Source organism: Miniopterus natalensis, chromosome 3, assembly GCF_054644295.1.
Source record: "Miniopterus natalensis isolate mMinNat1 chromosome 3, mMinNat1.hap1, whole genome shotgun sequence".
In the NCBI taxonomy this organism is placed as follows: Eukaryota; Metazoa; Chordata; class Mammalia; order Chiroptera; family Miniopteridae; genus Miniopterus; species Miniopterus natalensis.
Genome location: NC_142083.1, coordinates 51,831,432 through 51,857,629, shown reverse-complemented (window position 1 = coordinate 51,857,629; position 26,198 = coordinate 51,831,432). Strand labels below are relative to the sequence as shown.

Here is a 26,198-nt window from a genome sequence, read left to right as displayed (position 1 = left end):
TTATAAACAATGACCCTGGCTGGTGGAGAGATAGTTGAGGTAGAAACGTTTGAGTGGAAATTTGGAACTAAGCCATGTTCCTGACTGAATATGAAAAAATTAAAATTAAAACTTTATATGGATAATATTGTTGAAGGTTCTGTTTGAATGTAAGACAGTCCACATTGACTAACCACCACTGAATTCTGAATCTACTAATTAGACTTGTCTATGGTAAAAACAAAATCAGGCAATAGGAAAAATAAAACAAAACAAAAGCCTCAAAACAAACAGATAAAAGCAGTGTATTTTTAAACTGGCCTAGAATTTCCTAGGTATTTCTGGCATTCCTGAAGTCAGGGAGAGATTTAAAGACAGAAATAATAAAACAAATGTTCCTCTTTCTTTGGGCCTTTGACAACACTGTAGTCTTTACCACTGAACAGGACATGTTTAATAATCTACAGCCAACTTTGACATTTTCGGTTGTTTGGTAAGATTGATTAGTAAGAAAGCCCTACAGCCTTATTTCTGAATCTTGTGAAATAGGCCTAATGTCAAATATTACAAAACAGAAACCAACTAGAGACTGCCACATTTTATTTTTTTATTTTTCCTCACCCAAGGAGTAAGGATATTTTTTCCATTGATTTTTTGAAAGAGTAAAAGGCAGGGGACAAGGGGAGACAGAGAGAGGAAAGAGAAACATCGATGTGAGAGAGACATAGATTGGCTACCTCCCACACATGCCTAGATGGGACATGTGTGACAGAACCTGCAACCTAGGTATGTGCCCTTGGCCAGGAAGTGAACCCAGAACCCTCCAGTGTGCAGGCCAACGCTCTAACCACTGAGCCACGAGGGCCAGGGCAAGACTGCCACATTTTAACATAACAAAACTCCTTTGCTAGACTCAAATTTTGAATTTCTTGTCACGGTACCTACAGAAGTTATTTATGTCATTTGGTGTAAGAAGCAGCATATTGTGGTGGACAGTACAATTCTGACTATCACTTACTGGCTATATAATCTTGGGTCAACTACCAAACTTCTCTAAGACATTGTTTCTTCATCAGCAACATGGGGCTAATGCCACCTCCACCCTCAGTTGGTTTATAAAATGAAAAGATGTTTATAAATGAGTGTGTAAGCTTCCAGCACAGAGTGTAACTCCATGCATGTTAGATTCTTCTCCATTTCCCACTAAAAATGTATAAAATTAATAAAATAATTGTTTATTTGTATACCGTTAATTTTTTCAAAACACACGACTGGGTAGCATTAAAAATAATTTTATATTTACAGACATACAAGGAGTTCATGATGTTTGCATATGCAAAAAAGAGACTGTACTTTCCCTGTGTGTGTGTCTATGTATTATTATCATGAGGTAATGAACATTTTACAGGAATTTAAAATTTAATCCTTGAGAGGGCACGCTAATACAGGCAATACAGTACTAGGTGACGCTTAGAGAGGGTTATAGCGCAGTCTGCCAAGGGCACATAGCTAGTAAGCTGTAGGGGAAAGATTTGAACCCAGGTAGCTCCACATTCCTTGAAAAACCATGTTGCTGCCTAATAAATGTAAATAAAAAGCAAAAAAGTCACCTGAAACTACTCTCTCAATTCTATCATCTATCTATCTATCTATCTATCTATCTATCTATCTATCTATCTATCTATCTATCTATCTATCTAAGAATGAGGTATAATACTTGAAGAAGTCACACTGGAGCAATTGGAAATACAGCCTAATTTATAAGAGGACCTCGAATATCAGAGTGATGAGTTTGAATGTAGTCCTATAAGCAATAAGAAGCCAACACAGCAGTTGAAAGAAAAAAAGAGAGGGATGGAGTAGGAGGCAGAGGGAAGGAGAAAGAGAGAGAAAAAGAGGGAGAGGGAGAGAGAGAGAGAGAAAAAGGGGGAGAGAGAAAAAGAGGGAGAGTGAGGGAGAAAGAGAAGGAAGAGAAGGAAGCAGAGAGGGAGGGATGGAGGGAGGGACAGAACAGAGGAGGGGGAAAAGGTGAACGTGCATACATTTTGTAATACAGTAAAACATGCTGGGGAATCAAAAAGTATAATAGGAACTACTACAGAGATGTAACTAAAGTGCTAGCTACATCAGAGGGAACGGCTAACCCCAGCTGTGGAAAGAAGGAAAGCTTCAAAAAGAGAGGGAGGTTTGGTACTCAGCTGCATCTCCAAGAAGCAAACCTGACTGCAGATTGAGCCTTTTAGGTTTTATCAGGGCTGGAACATCTAAATCGAGGGCTAACTATGTGGTGCAACGCTTGAAGAAGAATTGGTTAATTTTTTTCAGATTTAAAACAGTCTTAATATCCTTTTGAACAAATTCTGAAAAATTGTTTGGTTTAGACTTGACAAAAACTCTTTCAACTCAAAGGTGAGTAAATCATATTGAGCACTTATTCAATATGCAGTCTATACTTACCCCTGAACACTTTACTTCTTGAATAGCTCTCCATTCTTTAACATTGAGCATAAAGGCATACAGTGTTATTGCTAATAAGCAACCAGATAATCCTCATATCTGTGCTTAAGTCTAAGAGTTATGGGGTAGACATAATCTTTTATAACAAAAAGAGTATATACCCTTTTAATTAGAAAAATAATATGATCCAAGTATACTGTGATTAAAATAAAGCTCTTTAGCCGAGGCAGAAAACGCAAATCCAACTGAATGTGTTTGATCCCTGGTGGGAATCAAAAATATGAAAAGAAAAAAAAAAAGAATTCCATTTCTATCATGAAGAATAATTATTATTAGCTTTAAAAGACCCTTTTTTTCTATATGTCAGTTTGTGAAAATATGAGTTTTATTAGGTCTCTACTGTAAAATTAACACATAAAATCCAATCAAAAATCATTTACAGAAGATCACTAATGACAAAGAGAAACAGAGGAGCCAATTAGAACAAATAATCTATTTTGACAAATCACAGATACACAAAACTCTTAAATAATCTTACTTATTACTCCAATCAGGCTTTGCTTGTTAAAAAAGGAAGATTCAACTAACTTTCACAACCTGGAGTATTTCTTCTAACTACATTTTTACACTAGCTTTTAAGTCTGCATAATGTCTAGATTCAGCACTGACTGTCCAATAAAATTCTCTGCATTGATGGAAATATTTAGTATTGATGATATCTAGTACGGTAGCCACTTGTCACATACAAAAACACTAAATATGTGGCTATGAGACTGAGGAAGTGAATTTTAAATTTAATTTTTTCAGCTTTAATGATTTAATTAACATACAATATTGTGTAAATTTACAGTGTACAATGTGTTGATTTTGATACACTTACATATTGTGAAATGATTACCAGAGGAGGTGGGCATAAGTAAAGAACATTTTATTCAGCCATGATACTATGGTCTAATTTTAATTTAAATCTAAATAGTCGCATTAAGCTAGTGACCACCAGAGTGTACAATACAGTTCTAGGAGCGTTATTCATGAGTATGCAAAACACAGAGTTTAGTCTTATATAATTATTTATTAATTATCGTAATGTTTACCATATGAACAACTAAAAACCTCCTTTTACCCACCCCATATGTTGTCTTACTGGGATTTACTTGTAAAAGTAAAATTAAAAGAAACTTGAAAATAATTTACTTGCAGGTATTCAATTAAAAATAAATAACAACTAAGCAAAAAGTAAGAGTTCTGGCATAAACTGTCAGAGTTGTGATCCAAAAACTTGTTATCCTCCATAAAGCAGTTACCAGAAATCAATAAAGAATTCCTCTCAGCCTCTTTCAAGATAAATGCCATAACAACATACCAGGGTTCCATTTATTTCCCGACTCAGATTCTTCATCTCCCCCACAATGAAAGCAACCAGGTAAGTGCTCATCTTCACACTTTCGAAAAATTCATCCTGAACAAGTCCATCTTTCACAATGACTGATGACTTCTACAAGCAAAGGGGAAAAGATGAACAATTCTATAACTATGGGAATAAATGACAGTGACAAATAAACTGAGAAACTGAAAATTCAAATAGGAAATAAGTAGTAAAGATGTTGGCATATTTTAATTTCTCAGCACTAGTTTCTAAACAGAGTATGGCTCTTAATCTCAGGCTGTTCTACCATCCTCCATCATAAGGACATATTAATTACAGTAAAAATCCTTAAGGAGTCTTTAGTCTCTAAAGCTGGTTTTAAATAAATGTAAGTTAGAGATAGTAAGCAATATTGGCTCTGTTTCTCCCCTTTAAAACATCATCAAAACCAAAATCCTTCCTTATGATCTAGCAGTGCTCCTCTCTATTGCTACAACACACTCACTGAAGGAGCTAAAGCTGGGACATCACTCCAAATGATCTGAAACAGCTTCAGAAAGTACCATGTGATGACCCCAGAAAGGTTTAGTGGGCTCAAAGTCTTTAGAGAAGTCTGTAGTAGACACAAGATGAGGGAATGTAAGCAATCTTATAGGATTTCTGACCATAAATTGCAATATGTTTTGGGATACTAGGCAAGTAGGCATTCCACCTCTTTAGAGAAAGATTAAGGTGAAGAGTATGTCTGGGAGTGGAGCTGTTGAAATGACGCACCTGTTGAAGGACAGACACGTCCTCTCTTGCCTACCAGGGTTCACTCCATAGTCTGTTGAATGTGGCTGCTCCTCTTCCCTAGCCACATGGGTTCTGAAAGGCTGTCAGGCTCTGGTGTCAACAAAAGGACCCCCTAAGTTCTCTTTAGCATAAAAACAATTCTGCTTGGTTTCACCCTCACTGCCTCCCATGCAGAACTCATATAACAGAAAGTTGTTTGTTCTTGTTAAACCTCGATGTTACAATACTGATTTTTAAATAACTAATAAAACACCAAGGCCAATCACGATTCAACACTATGAAATATCACTGTTTAGAATAGTAAATTCATCATATGTCAGAAAATATCACTCTGATCTTCCGTGCTGCTTCATAGTATTAATATTTCTCACATCTTTAGTACACAGCACACACTTCATGTTTCCTGCCCATATGTTCCACACCCAACATGTCTTTCTCCTTCCTCAAGTGTTCCTCAGGCTGACTTCTCGGTTGATTCCAACATATATTTGAACTTTTATATATGTATTTTAAGAAAGAATAAGAATGTATGAGATTTTAATCATTCTCAATAATATGACAAAGAGGAATTCAAGTCTTTATAACAAAGAAAGAGACCCACTGAAAGATTTTATAATCAAGGACCAGAACAGTACCTTAGGCATATTTGATAAAGCAGTGTATTGCTCCTCTCTTATGATCTTGATGGTAAATGTGGCTTTAAATGCTGGTTCATCAAAACAAGGAAAAGCAGATCTTGCAGCCAGGGGTTCAAACTGAGTTGCTGCAAAGTACCTAAAACAAATGCAAATTCACCCGATAGTTATTGAGCACCTACTATTCAAGGCACCTTGCCAAGTACTATGGATACTAAGATAAACATCATACAATCCCAGTCTTAAAGGATCCACAATCAACTGGGAGGGGTAGAGGTTGTAGGATGAACAGAAACTTGTCAGGCTGCAAATCATGTCATAACAATGAAAACAAAGCACTGGAAACAAAGGGTAGGAAACAGATTCTGACTGGCAGTTGAGATATTGCAAGGAAACTGGTGACAAAATCTGAAGAGGGCCTTTAAAAAAATGAGGAATATTGGAAAAGGTAGAGAAGGGAAGTAAGTACAATCTGGAAAGAGGTAAACCACAAGGAAAGAGCAGTACATGTCCAGGGACTAAGATGGCTGTTCAATGTGGCCAGAGATGGCCACTATAAAAGGCTTCTGATGGAAGATCAGTATGAAGGGTGGTCATTTTTTATTATTACTCACCTGTACAGACTCTGATTTCACAACACTAAACCTTAAACTCACAACTAGCGCTTTCAGGAAAACTGAAGAGAAAAAAAAGTTGTCCTATCGTATGCTTGTTTCATTTACTCTCTTCAGAAATAAATTAAACATATTCCTCCCCCTCCTACAGCACAGCAACAGCACTTGAGAATTTGACACATCGAAAGGTTGGGAGTAAAGCATAAAAAGAAAAAGAGTAGAAATGCAGGTTTTTCAGTTAAGCTGAGGAATAAAACAGATCTGCATTTGGGAAATCATCCAAACACGGCCGTAGAGCAATCACGGCAAGTGTGGCCCTAGCGTGCACGTTTCTGGTGCCAGCCAGTCACTATGGTACATACACAGCCGCCACTTCACTTTAGTTATTTATTTTATCCTCACCCAGGGGTATTTTTTCCATTGTTTTTTTCAGAGTAGAAGGGGGCGAGCAAGAGAGAGAGGCAAAGGGAGAGAGAGAGAGAGAGAGGGAAACATTGATTGGTTGCCTCCTGCACATGCCCCAACAGGGCCAGGGATTGAACCTGCAACCAAGGTGCAAGCCCTCGGCTGGAACCAAACCCAGGACCCTTTAGTCAGCGGGCCGACACTCTAACCACCGAGCCAAACCAGCCAGGGTACAGCTGCCACTTTAGTTAGGCATGATAGCCTCGCTTGCTTAGGGCCATTTCTGCTTTTAAAAGATAAGTAGAAAAGAGTGTGGGAGATAGAGTTAGAAGATACAAACTTCAATTTACCACCCATCTGACTTCAGGCAAGTCAATGACCTATGTCTCAATTTCCTTATTTATTAAATTAGGACTCAGGTGGGATCCCCTACAAACATCTGGGGTTTTTGTTAGAATCAAACTATTTATAGTAAAAACTACTTGTATGCCATAAAGTCCTACATAGATGTTTATTATAAATGCTAGATAACTCTTCTTTCATGGTTAAAATTATTATACTTTCATTCTGGTAAGGATTTGCCCAAATAGCTGTTTCTATTGGGTAAACTGCAAGAAAGATAACAATCAACATACATGAAACAATTTAAACATATTACATTTCTAACATTACATTTCTTCACCCCACCCCTAAATTCTTACCCACAAGAACCAGGGGATAAAGTTTGATGATATCCATACTACTCATATAAGAGAGTCTACTTGGACCATCACTTTGGATAAAACTTGGATCATGATATGCTACAACAAATAATATCTTAAATTATGGTTAAACGAGATGTAACAATAACTATTTCACATAAAAGTCTGAGAAGGCTACTGCTTGCTGATACTTATAACCTACCCTACCTACGCCGAATACCTTGAAGCTTATTCTTGTATTAGTGACACATGTGCTTTCAGAAATACTAGTTGTAGTTTGAGTGCTACCTCTAGTAGTGCTGAAGACAATTATGAAATTAGCTGGGAGTCAGGTAAGAGAATTTAAAGCACTGGAGATAACAATGGATAAAACAAAAGAGATGTGAACTAGGGAGGCAGTACCCCACAATGGTCAAGAGTGTGGCCTCTTAGTTAAAATGACCTTGGGTTTAAGTTGCCCCTCTGCTCCCTGCTAGCCATAAGTTGCTGGATGGATAAAATATTGATATCACACTCTTAGTGGGTTTGATAGAATAAACAACTAAACATATAAAATGCCTGGAACAGTTTCTAGAACTTCGGTTTTCAGTAAATATGGGCTATTATTATCATAATGGCTGTGAAAAAAAACAAGGGCCAGATCTTGAAAGATCTTGAACTAAATCCTGTTAGAAATGAGGAACCACTAAAGGATCCTAAAATAAAGACCAACATGGTCAGATCTGTATTTCTAGAATACGAGTCTGGCAGCAGTGTGGAAGATGGAGGCAAGAGGAAGGGGGAAAGTGTGGTAAGATTAGAAACCAGGAGATCAGTTTAGAGGATGTTTCAAGAGTTCAAGCAAAAGACACTGACAGATTGAAAGACAAACAAATAAAACACATCCCCAACCTAAATTTGTTTACTAGTTCCTTTAGTATCAGTTTGTTATCTAGAACCTAAGTCTATCATCAACAACTTCTAGATTCATTGACCATCTTCCTGTCTTAGATGACACTGGTAACCTTCCCCTACCACAAGCAGCGTCCATACATGTTTGGCATGTACATATATTCTGCTTTTCCAATCAATAAGAAATACATCCCTTAATTACTCTACCTACTTGTTTAAATATTTATTCTTATTATACCTAAGAGGGGGTAAAAAGTACAAAAAAACTTCTCTAATAGAACTAAGCAAAATTAAAAGTGGGGAAGAGACCCCAAAGTTGCTTTGAATTATAGTTTTCAGACATTTTCAAAGGTATAAGTAATCTGCTAAACTTTTATTTTGTAAGCTATACATTCTTGTAGGATATTCATTTTACCTAACCAGGTAGGTTAATGAATTTATATATTTTTTGTAACAGCAGAGTTGCACAGACTAATTTATTTTAAGAATTTGAAATACTATTTTCTAATACTCTATTTCTTAATTTTAAGGAACTGTGTTCCATTTTTCTAGCATTTTCCATAACTCAATCCAGCCCATGGCAAGAGTCAACAAGTGACCAAATCAAAAATTCCCTTATTCTGCCACATAACATTTTCCCTCTCATCATATAGTAGAAGGTATGAGGGACTCCAAGGGCAATAATCTAATTGGAAGAGATGATAAAGGATTTGCCTTGTACGTTTACTTGCATACTAAAAACACTGTTTTTATGTGTATCCTATAATTCCTAGAGATGATAGAGATTATCGAAGGAGTACAGCCAGTAAGCTCTAACTGCCATTGCAATTATACATTTGCTTTTAATGTCAGATCTCACGAAGAGCCAGCATGCAATTTATTTTAAAAGTATTACATAAAGAGAAAAGAGGAAAATTACTTAACTGAATAGTACTGCAGGCCTGCTTTTTGTCTCCCCATTTAAAAGGAATCAAAAAACTTTCTCAAATGGATTTAAAATATTCATTTCTAATTTTCTCAAAATATCAGCATACATTAGCCAAATGGCATCAGTAATTCGCATACTGGTTTGCAAAGAAATAGGAGAGAACGCTCCAGCTGCATGAAACAGATCTAATGAGGACTTTGAGCACACAGAGAATTGACATTATTGCTGCTTAAGAATAACCTGTATGCAGTATGCACTGCATTTTTTTGGAAATTCAAACTACATGCTATGAATACTAAGATTAAAGTGCAAAATATATAGTCTAAATAGGGAGCTGAATACTTTCATGTTTTGAGTCACTTAAAAAACAAAACAAATTAAGTCTCTCCTAGATTTAAAAAAATTTCTGTCAGAAATTCAAAATAGCCAGTGGCATTTAAAAAAAATAAACCAGCAAAGATTAAAGATACTAAAAATGACATATGTAAGCATACAACACTTCTTAACACCCTCTTTCTCATCTCACTAAGCACCTCCTAAAAGTTCCACACATTAGAAAAATGGGTCTTAAAGAATAATCCATACCCCTCTTTACTCTGCTTCCCAGAGATCTTGTAAGGTGACAGAAAACTAGATTCATCTTATAAGATATAAAAAAACTCAAAATAATGTAAGTTTTGCGATAAAGACTGTAATAGATATAATCTTTATCCATTTCCTTCCATCAGCATGCCCCCACCCCCACCATGATATACGATATATACTCAAGGTTTTGACTATGAAAGAAAAAGTACATTCTTCCAAATCACCATGCTACTCTTTCACACATAACATCCTAAATTTTAAAAAATTGCTGTTAATGTCCCTGGTGTGAGCAAAAAAATCCATATTGCAGAAATTGTCAAAGAGCAAAGAAACAGAATCACTTAACAGGGCTACATACTTTTTCTTATGACTTTCATCTGTGTAGGTGATACCATAAAACCCATAATAAGAACTAGATATATTTGCCGAGTACTCTATCTTCAAGGTATAATTGTGCCCCTCAAGAAGGGTTTCAGGGGCGACAATGGCGATTTGTTCATGAAATGGATATTCCAGGACCTCAACTTGTTTCTCTTGGCTTGAAACTGCTGACATAAAGGTCACTCTTGAAATATTATGGCCCGTGCTGTGAAGAATGATATTCCACGTGGCCTGAAGAGCCTGAAGCGAAATCACCACAGAACCCTCGAATGTCATTGAGGTTAGGTTTGGGTGTAGGTTAAGTTCATAGTGCAGTGGCATAACGGCAGTGGGAAGCCTGACTTGTGTCCATGGAAACAGCTTCCCATTTGTTGCAATCGGCTGAATTAGTCCCATTGATTGGTTTTTCTTATGGCAGCCTTCTTTGGTAAAAGTACATCTGGGCAGTAGATAAATTACCATTATTACAGAAATGGCAAGCAGAATGACAAAAGCACAGACGGCCACGGTCCTTAGGGAGGGAAACGAACAGGCCCCGTCGGGGCTCTGCCTGTAGCCGGCGCCGCTGGCCCGCAGGCCCGAGCTCCTGTTCATGAAGGACATGCCCAGCAGCTTCGCCGACGACTCGCAGTCCTCCTCGTCCTCCTCCAAGTCGTGCTCGCCCAGGCCCCGCACCAGCAGTCGAGAGCCCCGGGGCTCATATTCCACCTCGTCAGGCTCTAAAGGATGTAAACAAGGCTCTTTGGCCAAATCTACCACATCTGGTTCTTCCTCAAACATGCTGTTTTCAATCATATTCCTGGGGAGCGGAAGCCGGTCTGAAAAACCGAAACATAAGGACAAGACAGTTAGGAAGAAAAGCTCATAATAAAGTGTCTACTAGCAAAACCACATTTAACCTAAGAATTTTTTTTATCACTAAGGCTTCTTTCCATCTCAGAGCTACTGAACTAAATAATATGCCATAACTCTTGTAACCATTAAAAACTCAGGCATAAATAAAAATATACTACAGTCATGAAATAAGAAAGCTAAATAAACAGGCTAGTACCAAAAAAAGGTAACTGATTAAATACTAACTTCCTTAATACACTCCTGGACAATAACTTGGGCCCTTGTCCCGAACTTTAGAGGGCCCTGCTTTGGTGTGACTATGGCTGTTCCTGTCCCCACAAGATGAGGAGTCAGTAAGATCAAAGAGATGTGCCTACCTACAGTCCATGTACCCCTTCTGGGGTCCTGGCACCAGAACCCCAGAATTCCTGCTTTTAGGGCCTTGGTGGGCCGCTCCTCTGAGTTCCATTCTCCCTAAGGAGGATCACACACTCGTACACCCTTTACAGGCTGAAACAATGGCTAAGCAACAGGCTGGTTATTTTCCCCCTGGAAGAGGGATGTTCCTATTCCACAGCGAACAGAAAGTGGCAAATAATATAGAAAATTTCTATAATCAAGATATACTAAAAATAAGACAAAAGAACTGTAAAAACAAGATAAAACTATAATCCAACCTGTTTTCTCATGCTTCCAGAGCATTCAGAAATATAACATATAGTCCTCTGTAACAACCATGTTATATACACCATGAGTATAAGTGGATCTTGAGGTTGTGTAGTGGTGGCAGCTTTTATAAACTACAAAGATCCATACTCCCCAACTTGCTAAGAGTCACTGAGAAAAAAACACTAAAAAAGTAGATGGGTAAATAATCACACACAGATCAATAATTCCTAGGATCAGATCATTCAATGTTCTTTAAGAATCATAGAGTTTTAGCTTTTAAGGGATTCCAAAAATTTGGTCATTGAAACCTCCATTAACCTTTCCCTACAGGGTACTTCATACACATCATTTCCAACCCTCACAACAATTCTATAAAATGGCAAGTATTATAACTATTTCAGACAAGAGGAAAAAACAACAGAAAGAGGGGTTAATTTATCTTCATAATGTCACAGTTATTTAGTCACAAAACTGAGACGAGCTCAGTTCTAAAAATCTGATACCAAATTTTAGATTCTTTCCATTATTATATTGCATAGCCCTACTCAACTAATTCAATAAAGGATGAGAGCTTATGTATAAATTATTTATTTCTTTTGTACTTGGCAATGAAGCTGCAAAGAGTATTATTTCTCCATCAGCAAAGCAAAACTTACATAAAATTACTTAATATCTAGCTTAACAGAAATGCCATGTACTTTGTACTATTTAATAAACACTAAATAACTAAACAGTGGCAACTCATAATCCATGAAACAAAGTATCAATAAAAATTAAGATAAAATTTATAGTCTTACTACTCAAAATTGCAGCTTTTTAGAAGAGCAGACTCTCAAGTTCTTCCCTGAATCTGAATGTTAACAAATCCTCAGATGACTTAAGTTGCCATAAGTTTGAGAAGCACTGGTTGAAGCCTTCTCATGATAAGGTAGACACTAGACACTCCATTGCTGAGTGTGCTCCAGCCATCCCAAACTATTTTCTGCTCTGAGAACAAGCCAGGCTGCTATTTCATGCTAGCCTCCACATGCCTTCTTTCCTCTGTTCCCTTTGCTTGCAATGTCATCATTTCTCCCTTCCATCCCAGTCTACCTGGTGAACACCTGTTATTCCTTAACTTGCTACAATATAAATTAACAAAAGTTATTTATTTTTTTCCTTTATTACCTCTAAAAATACATTTTCTTTCACTGTATCTTACCCCCTTTTTGCTTTGGGGAGCAAAGAGATCACAATTAGGTTGACTTTTCCTACCTCTCCATCCTGAACTTCATAAAAGCTACGCTAGTTTAAAAGCCTTCTTTTAATAAAACTTTTAATCACTTTCTAAGGGTGAGTTTAGCAAGTTGCCATCTATCCATCTCCTGTGAATGATGTGGAAATGGAAGAAGGGTGATAGTTATAGTGTCCTGCTTTGGGAATTTAGTCTCCTAAACTTTCTAGAGCACCCCAATTTCTGTGACAAAGTTTAATTTTGTTTTGATAGTTAATTGAGTTTGGGAGTCATTTACTTAATTAACAGCAAATATTGCTGTAGTAAAACTTAAAAAAAATTTTTTAAGTCTGAATGAACACTTAATGGGTAGAAATTTTCAGTGGTAGTTTTTTAGTACCTGGCAGTGCTGCAGATTAGTTGCTTAATTTGCCTTTTCATTTTAAAATGCCTAAAAGGCCTTTTAAGACTTTTTAAAACCTAATATGGGAAAATTATGTTATCTTAGGTATTTGTCCATGTGTTTTGTTCTGTGTCAGACCTGATATAGACAATAATGGGGTCTCGGCAGTATTGTTTCATTTAATAAAATTCTAAACTAACTCTAGGTATGATCTTAGTTTAATATTTAGATCATTCTCATCCCTGAATTCATCTATCCCTCTAAAAATTCGTTTTTGGGTTTTTGGATTCCAAAGCCATGCCCTGGTTAAAGCCAAGGGGCAATCCACAGTCTGACCATTTTAGCATCTCCTGTCCACAATCCATTAACTTCAAATCTTTGACAAGGGTTAAATCAGATACCTGCCCAAATCCAGATAACTTGTATTATTTATCACCCAGTCAGATTAATACCTATATAGAACTTTAATCTTTCATAAATGGAACACATCAACCCATCTGCTGTATTTTACTGCACATTAGAAACAAACTTTTGTATGTATGTGCAATCACATCAAGTTAAATATATCAAACCAGATGAATTCACTTTTATTACAGGTAGCTCATGAAGACTGCACTTCAAGCCTATTTAAGAAAATGTTGCTTTGGATTCTGAAGTCGGTAAACTTTAATCTTAGCATTAAGTTGTATGTAACACATGACTACCCCTTGCTCACATGGGATTTATTCATACTGAAAGAGGGAATCTAAAAAAACAGGAAATTTTCTAAAACCTCTTAAATCCACATATACAAGCCAAGAGCAAAGAATGTCCTAGTTGAAATATTTCAGTTTTAAATAACATAGGCCCATGTGGTTATAATCTGAGAAAACTGAAGACATTTCTTTTCATCAGAAACCATTAACTGGTGCTCCTCAATGTTGTCTATGGACCAGTGCCAATCCACAAACTGTTTTTTATCTGTCTGTGACAAGATATACATAGAAAACTAGGATTTGAAAACATCTACAGAAATTTCAGAGTAATTTCATGCCGATCGAATTTAAAATGGAGCTTATATTTTGCACATCATTTTTCGTTTCAGTTTTCCAATGATTCATTTTTTATATGCCTACAACATTTCTGCAACAGATTAAAAATTTAAAAACAAGAAACCTTAGTTCTTTATCTCAGATAATAGGAGAAGCAATGAGTTGGATTGTCACAATAATGGCAATCCAGGTCGGTATAAAGTTCTCAACTGTCACAGGAGCGGTGGGAGTAAAAAGAAGGGCATGATTACAAGTCATGTTAAAGAAGGAGAATTACACAGGAACTGTCTGGCATCAGCTTGAGCTGGACAGGCCTGTAGGATGGAGAGAGAGGGAAGTCTATATCAATGCTCTACACAGTTCTGGCATGGATAACTAAAAGAAGAGATGCCATTCATCGAGATTGAGAATATTGGTTTTCATACTATCTCTCTTGATTTACTGGGGGGAATAGTAAGAATAAAGTTCTGAGATGGCATGGTATGGGACAGGACATATTTAATATATCTGTCAGATAGTCAGGTGAAGATATCTGATTAATAGCATATTACAGAGTGAAAGGCCTAACTTTAGACAGGTTAAAATCCTGGCTCTTCCACTGAATGCTTGATCTTAAACAGGTTACCAAACATGTTTTAGTTTCAATTTCTTCACTTATAAATGTGAAAAACATTACTATTTTATAGGACTGTTATAAGGATGATATCATGTGGGTCTGCACTCAAGAGGGATATGGGTGAAAGATTCAGATTTAGGAATTTTCATGTAATTTTTTAGTTACATGATAATGAAAATCATGCAGATGGGTGAGACTACTGAAAGGAAAATAAGAGTCAGAGAGCACAAGCATTAAAGAGGTGGGCAGAGGAAGAGGGGCAGCAAAGGAGAATAAGTAGAATGTATTAGAGGCAGGAAAATAGGGGACAGTAACACCCCAGAAAGCAAAGGGAGGTTTTCAAGAAGAAAGGCGTGGTCAGTATTTAATGTCTTAGAACTGATTTTTCTGGTGTGCTGCCAGGACTTATAAAGCATGCAGTCAATACCTGACTATTTAGTTAGGGGCACTGATGTTTTCCCTTAGATTGTCAAACTAAAAAGTGACGATAGCCAACACAGCAATAGCCATCCGGTGTGAATGAATTAAAATTATAGCTATTTTCTTTGCCAGACTGGCAAAAAATATACAGTGGTATCTCGGTTTTCCAACATCTCCGTTGACGAGCATTTCGGGTTACGAACACCCTAAACCCAGAAGGAAATGCTTCGGTTTTCGAACACGCCTCAGAAGTCAACCTCGCCACAGGGCTTCCGCTGAGGGCAGGATCCTGAGGCCCAGCTGTCAGCTGTGGATCCCTCGGGTTTCGAACATTTCAGACTCGACCGGTCTTCTGGAATGGAGTACATTCGAAAACCGAGGTACCACTGTAATGTTTTTTGGTGTGCCACAGAATTTTAGTAATTCGTTTATGTGTGCCATGAGATGAAAAGGTTGAAAAGCTGCTGTCTTAGCAAGGTCAAGTAAATGAGGCCTTAAGAGGCCACTAGATTTGGCAACGAGGGAACCAGGGACTTTCATGAGGTGCTTTCAGTAGAATAATGGGAACAGAAGCCTGACTTCAGTGGCCCAAAGAAAGAATGGAAAGTTAACAAGGGAAGGCAAGGGGTGCAGACTTTCTTTCAAGGTACATAGCTGTGTATCAAGAGAAATAACATAGGGTCGAATTGAAAGAAAATATGGCATAGAGAAAAGTTAGATCCTTTTGGTTTTTGTGTTTAAGAGACAACGTAAGCATGTATTTCTATGAGGAAGGAAAAGTAAAGAATGACAAAACGTGGAGATGGAGAAGCAGACCAGAGGAAATGCTGTATCCCAGAGAGACAGGGAGACCGTCACAAGAACTCCAGTAGAGAGACTAGCCTTGACGGGAGCTGGGCACTGTCTTCCTCCTAGCCTGGAGAATAGGAGGTGAAGATGGAGAAGCATGTATTTGAACATGGAGAGCTGAGGATGTGAACAGCAGAGGGCCTCCATGTTTTCTGTGACAGAGGAAGCAAGGCCATCTGCCCAGAGCCAAAGGCAGTTGTGGCAAAGGCATAGGTGACTTGAAGAGAAAAATAAAGGACAGATGCTATGGGAGAGAACCAGGGAAGGGTGGCCCAAGGACAAAATATGCCTGGGAAGATCAGTAATAAGCCCAGGGGAATATGTCACACCACCAGTCTCCATAAACGTAGTTTAGCAGTGCTTACTATACCAGGTCTAAAAGAAAAGAAAGCATGTTATGTGTATTTTACCACAATACAAAATAAATAAAATAGTTTTTTAAAAGTGGGGAAAGAAGGTGGTGAGTTCAGAGTTAAATACGTAGGGAGGATGTGATGAGAACCTAAGGGGAAAATGCATAGAGGGTGCTGCAAGAAGGTAAGTGATTAACTGAGAAGTTCTATTTTTAAAAAATTTGACAGCCTGGCCAGGCATGGCTCAGTGGTTGCGCATCGACCTAGGATTCAGGAGGTAATGATTCGATTACTGGTCAGGGCACATGCCTGGGTTTCAGCTCAATCCCCAGAAGGGGGTGTGTACGAGGCAGCCGATCAATGACTCAGCATTGATGTTTCTCTCTCTCTCTCTCTCCCCCTCTCCCTTCTTCTCTCTGAAATCAATAAAGATATATATTTTTAAATAATAATAAAATAAATATAACAAAAAGTAAAACTATGGCAAACATGGTGAACAACTTGAATTAAAAGGAGCAAACTTCCCACAGACTTTAATCCCTTCAAACTACCATCATATTTTCTGAGAAATTGAAATGGGGTGTATTTCCAAATCAACAAGCCAAAACAATTTTGTAAGAATAAGTCTAATCAAAATAAGGCTTCTTGGGCAGATACAAGATTCACTATATTCAATTAGGTAATAAAGCAACCAAATCAGACTCTAAAAATAAAAGATTAATCTTCTGAGGCCCCAATGACACATTTAAATAGAGCTAAAAACTCCAAGCATGAGACAGCATTTAAATCTTCTAGATTATTTCCAAATGGAAACTTCATTAAATTTCTAAAGTGATGACTAATTATCAAATAAAGTAACTATTTGCCTATGAGCATTCCTCTTCCATCAAAAAGAGATTTTATTTTAAAGGCATTTAAGATTAAAAAGAAAAGGACTAGAATTTAGAAAAAAAGTAACTTTTTTTTGAATAGCTCTAATCTGACAAAAATTCTCCACCCACCCTCAATCCCAATGCTCATGTTGTTACAAGTTTAGATATATCATCATCTCACCAGAATCTGAAGGGCAGTCATTAAGAGAGAACAAGTTCTGAGGATGTTCTGAGTAGTCACTTTCCCTGACACATCCTGTTTCCTTAAATCTCGATGTGTAAGCAGTGTCATAAAACACAAACAAAGTCTCGCATGCATTCCTACTTTTACCCCTAATATATAGTGCTTTTTCACAAACCACATTTATTTTCCAGTTGACAGGTCCAAGGTCATAACCTAGGATTCAAGATCCAAGTAAGGTCCTTCTCTCTTCTGTTCCCTCTTCCCCCTTCTGAAGAGAGAAGACAGAAGTGAATGGATGACCGAGGGTTAACAGTCAGGAAGATCAGAGAGAAAAGATTCAATTCATGAGCACCATAAGCTCGCTTTACTCTCTTTAGCTATAAGAGAGACTAAGATTTATTTTTCCCTTTTATGAAACCACTACAGTTCATTTCAACACATATAAAAATGCTGTGGGAGACTTGTACTTCCAATATGACAGAATAATCAGTACCAGACTTTTCCTCCTCTTGTAAACAACTATTAAAATGATGCAACTACTTTGAGGTACTGGATAACAGACAGAGCAAGAATGTGACCTCTGAGACAAGGAAAAGGTGAGCCCACATTTGCTCTGGTTCTCTGCCTATGGATAATTTCCAATTGTAGTACAGTGAGCTGGAGTGCAAGCAGAGCAGGGCTGGTAGGCAGAGACGAGGCACCAGAGAGGGGGAACTATGCAGAGGGGGGACCATAAAAGTTTGTACAGGGTTTCCTTAAAGTCCTTAACCAATGCAGGTCATAACTATATGACGCTTACAAAAAGGTGGATGTAAGAAGGTTAATATAGAATACAAAAACTAGAAGTCAAGCACCATAGGATACATTGGCAGTATAACCCAGTCTGAACAAAGAGAATTCATTGGTACTCTGGGCATCAACTTGAAACACTAGAAAGGTTTCACTTTAGGAGCAAAAGCACATCCAAGAATAAGGCGTACTCTATCTCCGCACTAACAAAGTCTAAAACCAAGTCCTAATAAAACTCATAGGGGATACAGAATTTAGAGGATGAGTCTTGCTATGTTAGAGGGATCTGAGAAGAAACCTTGATCCTTCCACAGATCTGCCCTAGCAAAATATAAAACCAAGCTTACATAACGTGATCAGCCAGTAACTAAACTGCCTACTAAAACAAAAGCCAACACTCTATAAAGAATTTTTTTTAATTCAACATCTCAATAATGTATTATCAACACTGCCCAATAAAAAAATTACTAGACACTCAACGAAACAAGAAAATGTGACCCACAGGAAAAAACTAAGTCATTAGAAACAGGCTTTAAGTTGACCCAGATATTGTATTTAGTAGAAATTTTAGAGTGGCTATTATAAATATGTTTCAAGAGTAAAGAAAAATGTGTTCAAACAACAATAACAACAATAAAAGAGAATATATGAACAGGTAGGAATCCCAGCAGAGAAACTAAAACTACAAAAAAAGGGGGGGAGGGAATTAAAATTCTAGGACTGAAAGGGTTCACTAACTAAAATGAAAAATTTACAGAATGGGCTTAGTAGATTGGAGATAGCTGAATAAAGAGTCCGTGAATTTGACAGATCACTAGCAATTACCAATTTTAGGAACAAAAAGAAGAAAGGATTGAAGAAAAATGAACACAGCATTAGGGATTTGTGGGACAATATCTGATGATCTAACACATACATAAGAAAATGAAGAAATAAGAGTTAAAATTTTATTAAGTTTGGTGAAAATACTATTTACCAGATCCAAAAAACTCATCAAACTTCAAAAACAGTAAATACAAAGAAAATCATACCTAGCTACATCATGGTCAAACTGCTAAAGACCAAAGGTAAAGAGAAAAATATTTAAAGGAATCTGAAAACAATGTCTTATATAAAAAAGAAAAAATGGAAAAACATTAGACAGACAACATTTTTCAGAGGCTGAAAGAAAAAGATAATTGCCAACTCAGAATTCTATATCCAGTGAAAATATCCTTCAAAAATCAAGATAAGGACATTTCAAATAAATGAAAGCGATAGATTCATCTCAAGCAGATGAGCACTATAAAAAATTACACAGGAGGTTCTTCAGGTTGGAGGAAAATGATACCAGAAAGAAATTCAGATCTTTAGGAAGGAAAGAAGGATATCAGAAATGATGAATAAGTTATTAAAAATAAAAGTTTATTTTTTTAAAAAAAAATGTTTATTTATTGATTTGAGAGAAACATTGATTTGTTCACTTATTTATGCATCCATTGGTTGCTTCTTATGTATGTCCTGACCAGAGATACAACATGAAACCTTGGTGTATTAGCATTTTGCTCTAACCAACTGAGCTACCCGGCCAGGGCAAAAGTTTATGTTCTTTATTCTTCTTAAAATTTCCTTAAAAGACTGTATTTTAAAATTACCTGCTTAAAGAAAGAATAACATGTTAGTTTTTAACATATATAAAATAAATGATATGACAATAAGACACAAAGAATGGAGAGGGCAAATAAGGGGAATTATATTTATGAACTGAGAAGGAAAAGTGAGAAAGTGAGAAGGGTTCAAGTGTAAAATGTAAGGGGTACAATATTGATTATAAACATACTTCAATAAGTTAAGAATACATATCATTAGCCTTATAGTAATGAATGAAAAAGTAATTTAAAAGATGTATAGCTATGTAGCCAATAAAGGAAATAAAATTAAATATTAAAAAACACCCAATTAACCCAAAAAGAGGCATTAATAGAGAAACAAAAACAAAAGGAACAAATGAAAACAATGGCAAAATGACAGACTTAAACAAAACCCCAGTTACATTAACTAAGTAGATTAAATATTCCAATGAAAGGGTGGAAACTGTCGCACTGGATTAAAAAAAAAGAAAACTCAAGTATGTACTATCTATACGATATCTATAAGATATACATTTTAAATTTAAATATACAAATAGGTTAACAAAGTAGAATGAAATTTTATAATGATAAAAGAAGAAATTCATCAGGATAAGATACTAATCTTAAATGAGCATGTACCTAAAAACAGAGCTTCAAAATTCATAAAACAGAAAATGGTAAAACTCAAGCAAGAAATAGAAACATACACAACCATAATTAAAAATGTTATCATCTTTCTCTTCATAATTGACACAAGTAGACAACAAATAAGTAAAGCCATAGAATGCCTGAACAATACTATTAACCAATTTGGCCTAACTGACATTTATAGAATATTACACCAAACAACTGCAGAATACATACAAAACATTCACTAATATGGATTATATGCTGGGCGATAATATAAATCTCAATAAATTTCAAAAGAGACTAACCTAGTTTTTTTAGAGACTACATTTTCTGACAATGGAAACAATAAAAAGATCAATAATAGTAAATTATCTAGATACCTGGATATTTGAAAATAGAAAATAAATGTCTAATCCATGAGTCAAAGAATAAACCACAAGAGATTTAGAAAATACTTGAAATAAATCAAAATTTGAGAGAAATTTACTGCTTTAAGTGCATATATTAGAAAAAGATTTGAGATCAATGATATGCTTCCACCCTAAAAAATCTAGAAAATAGCAAATTAAACCTAATTAAGTAGAAGAAATAATAAAGAACAACACAAATTAATGAAACAGAGGAACAACAGAAAATTAACAAAGCAAAAAATGCTACTGAAGGACAGAAAGGCAGTGTTATTGGCTCTAAATCATATTCTCCTAGAAATTGACCTACATAAATCAAGTCTTAGCAGATCTACACGACCAATTTTTCACATCTCCTCAAAAGTCTAGTTAGGTTCATTAAGAGACGAATCAGAATTGATTCCTGGGCCTACAAACAGATCCTCTTTAATAAGCCCAACAGTCTTACACCTGTCCCTCTTTCAAGGCTATCTGTCAAACACAAAATCATTTAGCTAGTGCTAATGCTAGTTATACTCAAATTTAGAAATACATATGTTCTCCCCTTACTCTTAAATAAAAATCTAGGGAAATTTTTTTGTAAATCCAAGCTTTTAAAATGAATCAGAGAGGTTCCTTTGGAACCTCTTATGATCTCTTCAAAAGTAAAAGAGGATTCTTAAGCAAAAAACTGTACTTAACTCGTCTATTTCTGTATTTAGATTTTTGCATACTTTTTCTTAAAAAGGGAAACCCTTTTAGGTGTCCATTTAAAATTTTAATTGAGTACTTCTCAATAGGAAAATTCAAAAGGAAAAAAAGGTCTCATTTTTAAGCATTTGACTTAAAGTGCTTACTTCCTTTAGGGTAATCACAACTCTGAGGCTTATTCTGCAGAAATAGTCATCCTGCAGTTCAGGTTACAATTATATGAAACCATCTCCACAGCTAGCACCTTTGTTTTGAATCTCAGTGACCCAATGACCAAACCTATATATAAACTAACTAAATACGTCCTTGGCTCTCAGCCACATATCCACAAATCCCTCAAGGACACACAACCACCCACAGTTCCTGCTCGCCTCTGACGGGTATGAGACCACACACATGTTGCAAACTTCTCAGTTTCTCTCAAGCATGCCTAGCTGCTGTGGCCACTTCATCGTCGTACCCTTTTCCCACCATCTTCACTCTCCTCAGCCCACAGGCTTGTCTTTTTTCTCCCTCTTTAATTATACTAATCCAATGTAATGTTTTGAAATCCCTAGTTTCTTTCACCTTTTAAAAATCAATTCAACTATTATTGGAAAAAAGGTTCTACTCTGACCCTTTCCCCTATTCTCCCCTAAACATTAAGATGCCTAACTGTTGTTTTAGGATGAAAAGGTTAGAAGGACTGCAATAAAGAAATGCTTAGATGGGCCCTGAAAAAAAATAACCCAGTGAGACGTCCACAGGTATTATTTCCTCCCTATGGTAACTCTTTGGACAATCTAGGAAAAGCTTGATTTAGAGTAAACTTGACATTATCTAGTCATCATTCTAAAGTAATTCTGCCAAGTTAGAAAATTATCCAGTACAGGCTTGCTTCTTGGTAGCCACTGTCCACAGAGTTGTTTTTATAATTAGACTTCGCAGTGTTAATTATGCTGGTCGCCCTGCCAATGTTCTACAGAAACTACCCGGAGAGATCAAAACAATCATTCCCAAATTATGAGTCACCTCTCTCCACACTACACACCGCTCACTGGCAGCCTCTCAAAACTGGAAATGGAAGCTGTGCATACTACGTGCTTATAGAGCCTTTTACTTTAGAATGAAATACTGAGTTCGAAAACCTGCTTCATATACTTTCCTAGAATAATGGGTACATTTTAATCCTGGTCACTTTTCGCTTATTAAATAATTATAAGTTGAAGGAGAGAAGGTTTAGAAAATTTTCAAGGCCTGGTATACCCTAGGGAAGGGAATTTCTGCATAAGAAAACTACAGTTATAAATTTTGCTTCACACTCAGATAATTCCTCCACACAGGGGCTCTTGTTTCATTTCTCTTTGTATCCCTGGTGCCTATCAGGGAAGAAGCCTGCAACAAATGTTGAAAAGTTGAAATGAAAGTAGCAATACCCAATACATTAAAAGGAAATATTAATTAATGAAAATTATCTCCATGTCTGCTCATAAACTCTCTGAGGGCTGAACCCAGGTTTACTGAAGCTTGTAATAAGATAAAATTAATATGCTAGCTAAGAGGTTACCAAGGTGTTTTTAACACCTGCTGTGAGGCATGGCTTAGTAGTTACTTCAGTGATTATGGGTTCTAAGTCACTGCATTTCATCTCTACTGAACAAGGATTCTTCAGACTTCTTACTACATTTCCTCTTCTTTTCTCAAAGTCAGTACATAACTTAAATCTGTTATGGTTTAGGAAGCATGAAGTGTAGTAAGTAAAAACTGAGGATCCTAATTCTGGCTCCACCACTTAAGTGTGTGTTGGAACTTCAGTTTTCTCACTGTAAAATGGATAATAACGGGCCTGTCTGCTTAAGTTATCATTGTCAAATAAGCAGGTCACAACACTTTGCAAACTATGCAGTGCTACGTTAATAAAGAATTTATTGTTAATGTATTAAGTAATTAGGTTAGGAGCTACAAAATCATAAGCAAATAAATATATCTTTTACTTTTCAGCCAAGCAATCTAGTACTTCTCTTAAAGATCCATCAGTACAGATTTCCCCCTTACAACTTTTACTGTAAAAGATGATGCTTAAATGTTGCTCACAGCACTTATCAGCAAAGTCATAAAATAAGAAGAGTCCAGAAACCTTATTTTGTCTTCTGTGCCATAAATACCAAATGAAACACGGGCAACAACTCTGGATTCTTGCTTTCTTTTAGAATCAGCACCAGTGGTGTCCAGGGAGGACTTCAGCCGGTGTGGAACAGGGTAACTTCAGATAATTCTATCTCTTTACAGAGATTTTAATATATATAGGTTTTACATTTTAAGTCATCTGCCTTCTAACACATTTGTCAAGTGGCTGCCTTGACTGTAAAGACACTACAACTATTCTCAAAATATCCCTAGGGATTAAGTGTATCTAAAGGTCATGCTCATTTGCTATAATTGCATTTACACAATAAAACTGATATCAAATGACAGCTACAATTTGTAAGAAGGCAACTTAAATTTATATAATGCTTAACATTTTCTAATTGAAATAACCTAAAGGGCAGCATTACATAGACATTGATTTTACCTTACCAAACTAAATCATTCAGTCAATAAATTTTCCACCATCTTCAAATTCTACACTGTATTACATTTCCTCTGTCTAATCACAGCTATTTTCTGTGCAGTTTTGTATCCCTATGAGCCAAAATCAACATTTTAGTGCTGGGAGGAAGAGGCAAAGAAGATGAACTACTTGCTAGTTTAATGCTGCAGCTATCAAGCACATTATTTTAAATACCTGTCAAGGAGAACATTTAAGAGGAAAAGAAGGCATTCTGCTAGAGAAAGCCAAAGACCAAGGAGAGTATCAACAAAGACAAGAGCTGCAGCACATAAAGAATCTGCCGTGAAATGCTTCAGATACAGAATTAAATGTCAAAATCAAGGAAACAAACACCTGTAGTTTAATACAGACCTTAACTTGTAAAACAAGAATAAAATAATAAAAGAGGAGTCGTTTCTTTCAGTAAAGGAAGGAAATGTTTTACCTCAACAAACAAGGCGGACGTTCTTTTAACCTATGTCCACTTAACAAACCTCCAAATTAACCAATGTTCTCTGTAAGACATTTTCTGATGCCAACTGACCAGTGAATGCCTACAATGAAAAGGCTAACAATGGGCTGAGCACAGCAGAGTAGTTAAGAATGTCTCTGGAACCAGAGATATTTTCTGCCATTTCCTGCGTAATCTTGAACAAATTATTTCATTTTTCTAAGCTCAGTTTGCTCATTTGTAAAATGGAGATAATAACAGTACCTATCTCATTGAATTGTGAGAATTAAATTAGATGTGTAAAAGATTTAAAGTAGAGTTTTAAATTGCTGCTTTAAAGTAGAGCTTGTGATATAGTAAGTGCTCAATAATTATTAGCTTTCTGTATTATTAATCAGCATTTTACATGTGTGAGCTCATTTAAATTAATCCCCACAACATTTTATGGATGAAGAAGTGAGAGTGTAAGAGGTTAAAGAACTTGTTAGTAAGTGGCACAATCAAGTTCCAAACCCAAATTTTTCTCACTGTAGTAGCTAAACCCTCCAACACCATGTGATATGACTTAAAATAGCTCAGGAGTGTCAAACCAGGTACCTCCTGCCAGGCAAATGTTTCATAGCCTCTGGAGCAGGGGTGGTCATAGAGCCACCTCTAGGTCAGACCTGAAGAGTTAGCTGCATGGAGGTTTAGGAAGGCCTCAGAGATTAACACAACTACCACAGTGTTTCAGACACTGACACTGTGGTTTCCACAACTCTCTCAACCAGGCACTTAGTAGGTACTCAAAAGGTGCTGCTTTATATTACCCAGTTTCATTCACTGTATTACTATCCCATCATGGGCAGTAAATTGGACTTTCCCACCTTTCTCATTAAGATTACGAAACTGCCCAAATACAACAAACACAACGTGTGCCCATTTTACTGAAACTTTTGTTTTTTGCTAAAATACTAGAAGCTTTTTTAGACACCCTCTAAACCTTTATATTTTATAGATAAAACAATTAACTTTTTGTCTAAAGATATTCAGCTGGTTAGTAAAAGTGACTGGAACCAAAAAGATTTTTTAAAATTTTTAAATTTTAACTTCTCTACAGGAAGATGGAAGTGAAACAATGAGTGAATTTTACCCACAAAATTGCTCAGCTTAGTCCTCCCCAAATTGAGTCGGTGATTTTCAAAACAACTACTTTCTCAGACTTACAGGAAATGGTTAAGTAACCTCAGAGAAGTTATTTGTTCTTGCACCGAGGTAGACAAATTTTTTTAAATGAGTCCTTTTCAGATAACAGAACATCCTAACATTGTCCAAGCACTCATCAACTGAAATAGCAAATCTATGTTACAAGTCATTACTGTAAACTAGATATCCCTTTCCTTTAAAAAGGGCAAAGAGCGCTATGTTTTTTTAAAATGAGTTTTTACATTTTATAATAAAATGAATTCAAGACTCTAAGACCAAACCAGAAGAATAAAAATCATTGCAAGGAACAGACAAAATGACAATTCAAGACTGAGCAACATGGTTCCATCCTGATCTCAGACAAAACAGAGACCAGATATGATTGAAAAAATTATATTTTTAAAGAAATTCCTCATGTTGTGCTATAGTTAATTTTTTGAGAAAATATACCTGCTGTCTCCTTTTCCCTTGTAGTAAATACAGTAAAACATCACACTTGGGATGGGAGAATCTGTATTAATATTAGAGTTTTCTAGTTCAGTAATAAAACTTTACTAATTTTTAAAATGTGTTTTTGATGCAAATATTTCTAACACATTATATTACTTTCCCATCTTCTTACAAAGAATAGTTTCAACATATGGTTATCATAGGAAAAAAATAACTACACTGCTACTTGCTGGGAC

The 26,198-nt window shown here is 36.2% G+C and overlaps 1 protein-coding gene across 1 annotated transcript in view; it reads right to left on the bottom strand.

Annotated features, from left to right (window-relative positions):
• LNPEP (leucyl and cystinyl aminopeptidase) overlaps positions 1 to 26,198 on the bottom strand; it is a 75,407-nt gene that overhangs the window by 33,736 nt on the left and 15,473 nt on the right. Inside the window, exons 2-4 of the mRNA XM_016216149.2 lie at positions 9,715 to 10,555; positions 5,233 to 5,371; positions 3,800 to 3,931 (exon numbers count right to left, since the gene is read on the bottom strand). Of these exons, the coding sequence (XP_016071635.2) occupies positions 3,800 to 3,931; positions 5,233 to 5,371; positions 9,715 to 10,532 (1,089 nt within the window). The 5' untranslated portion in view covers positions 10,533 to 10,555. The remainder of the gene's footprint in view (positions 1 to 3,799; positions 3,932 to 5,232; positions 5,372 to 9,714; positions 10,556 to 26,198) is intronic.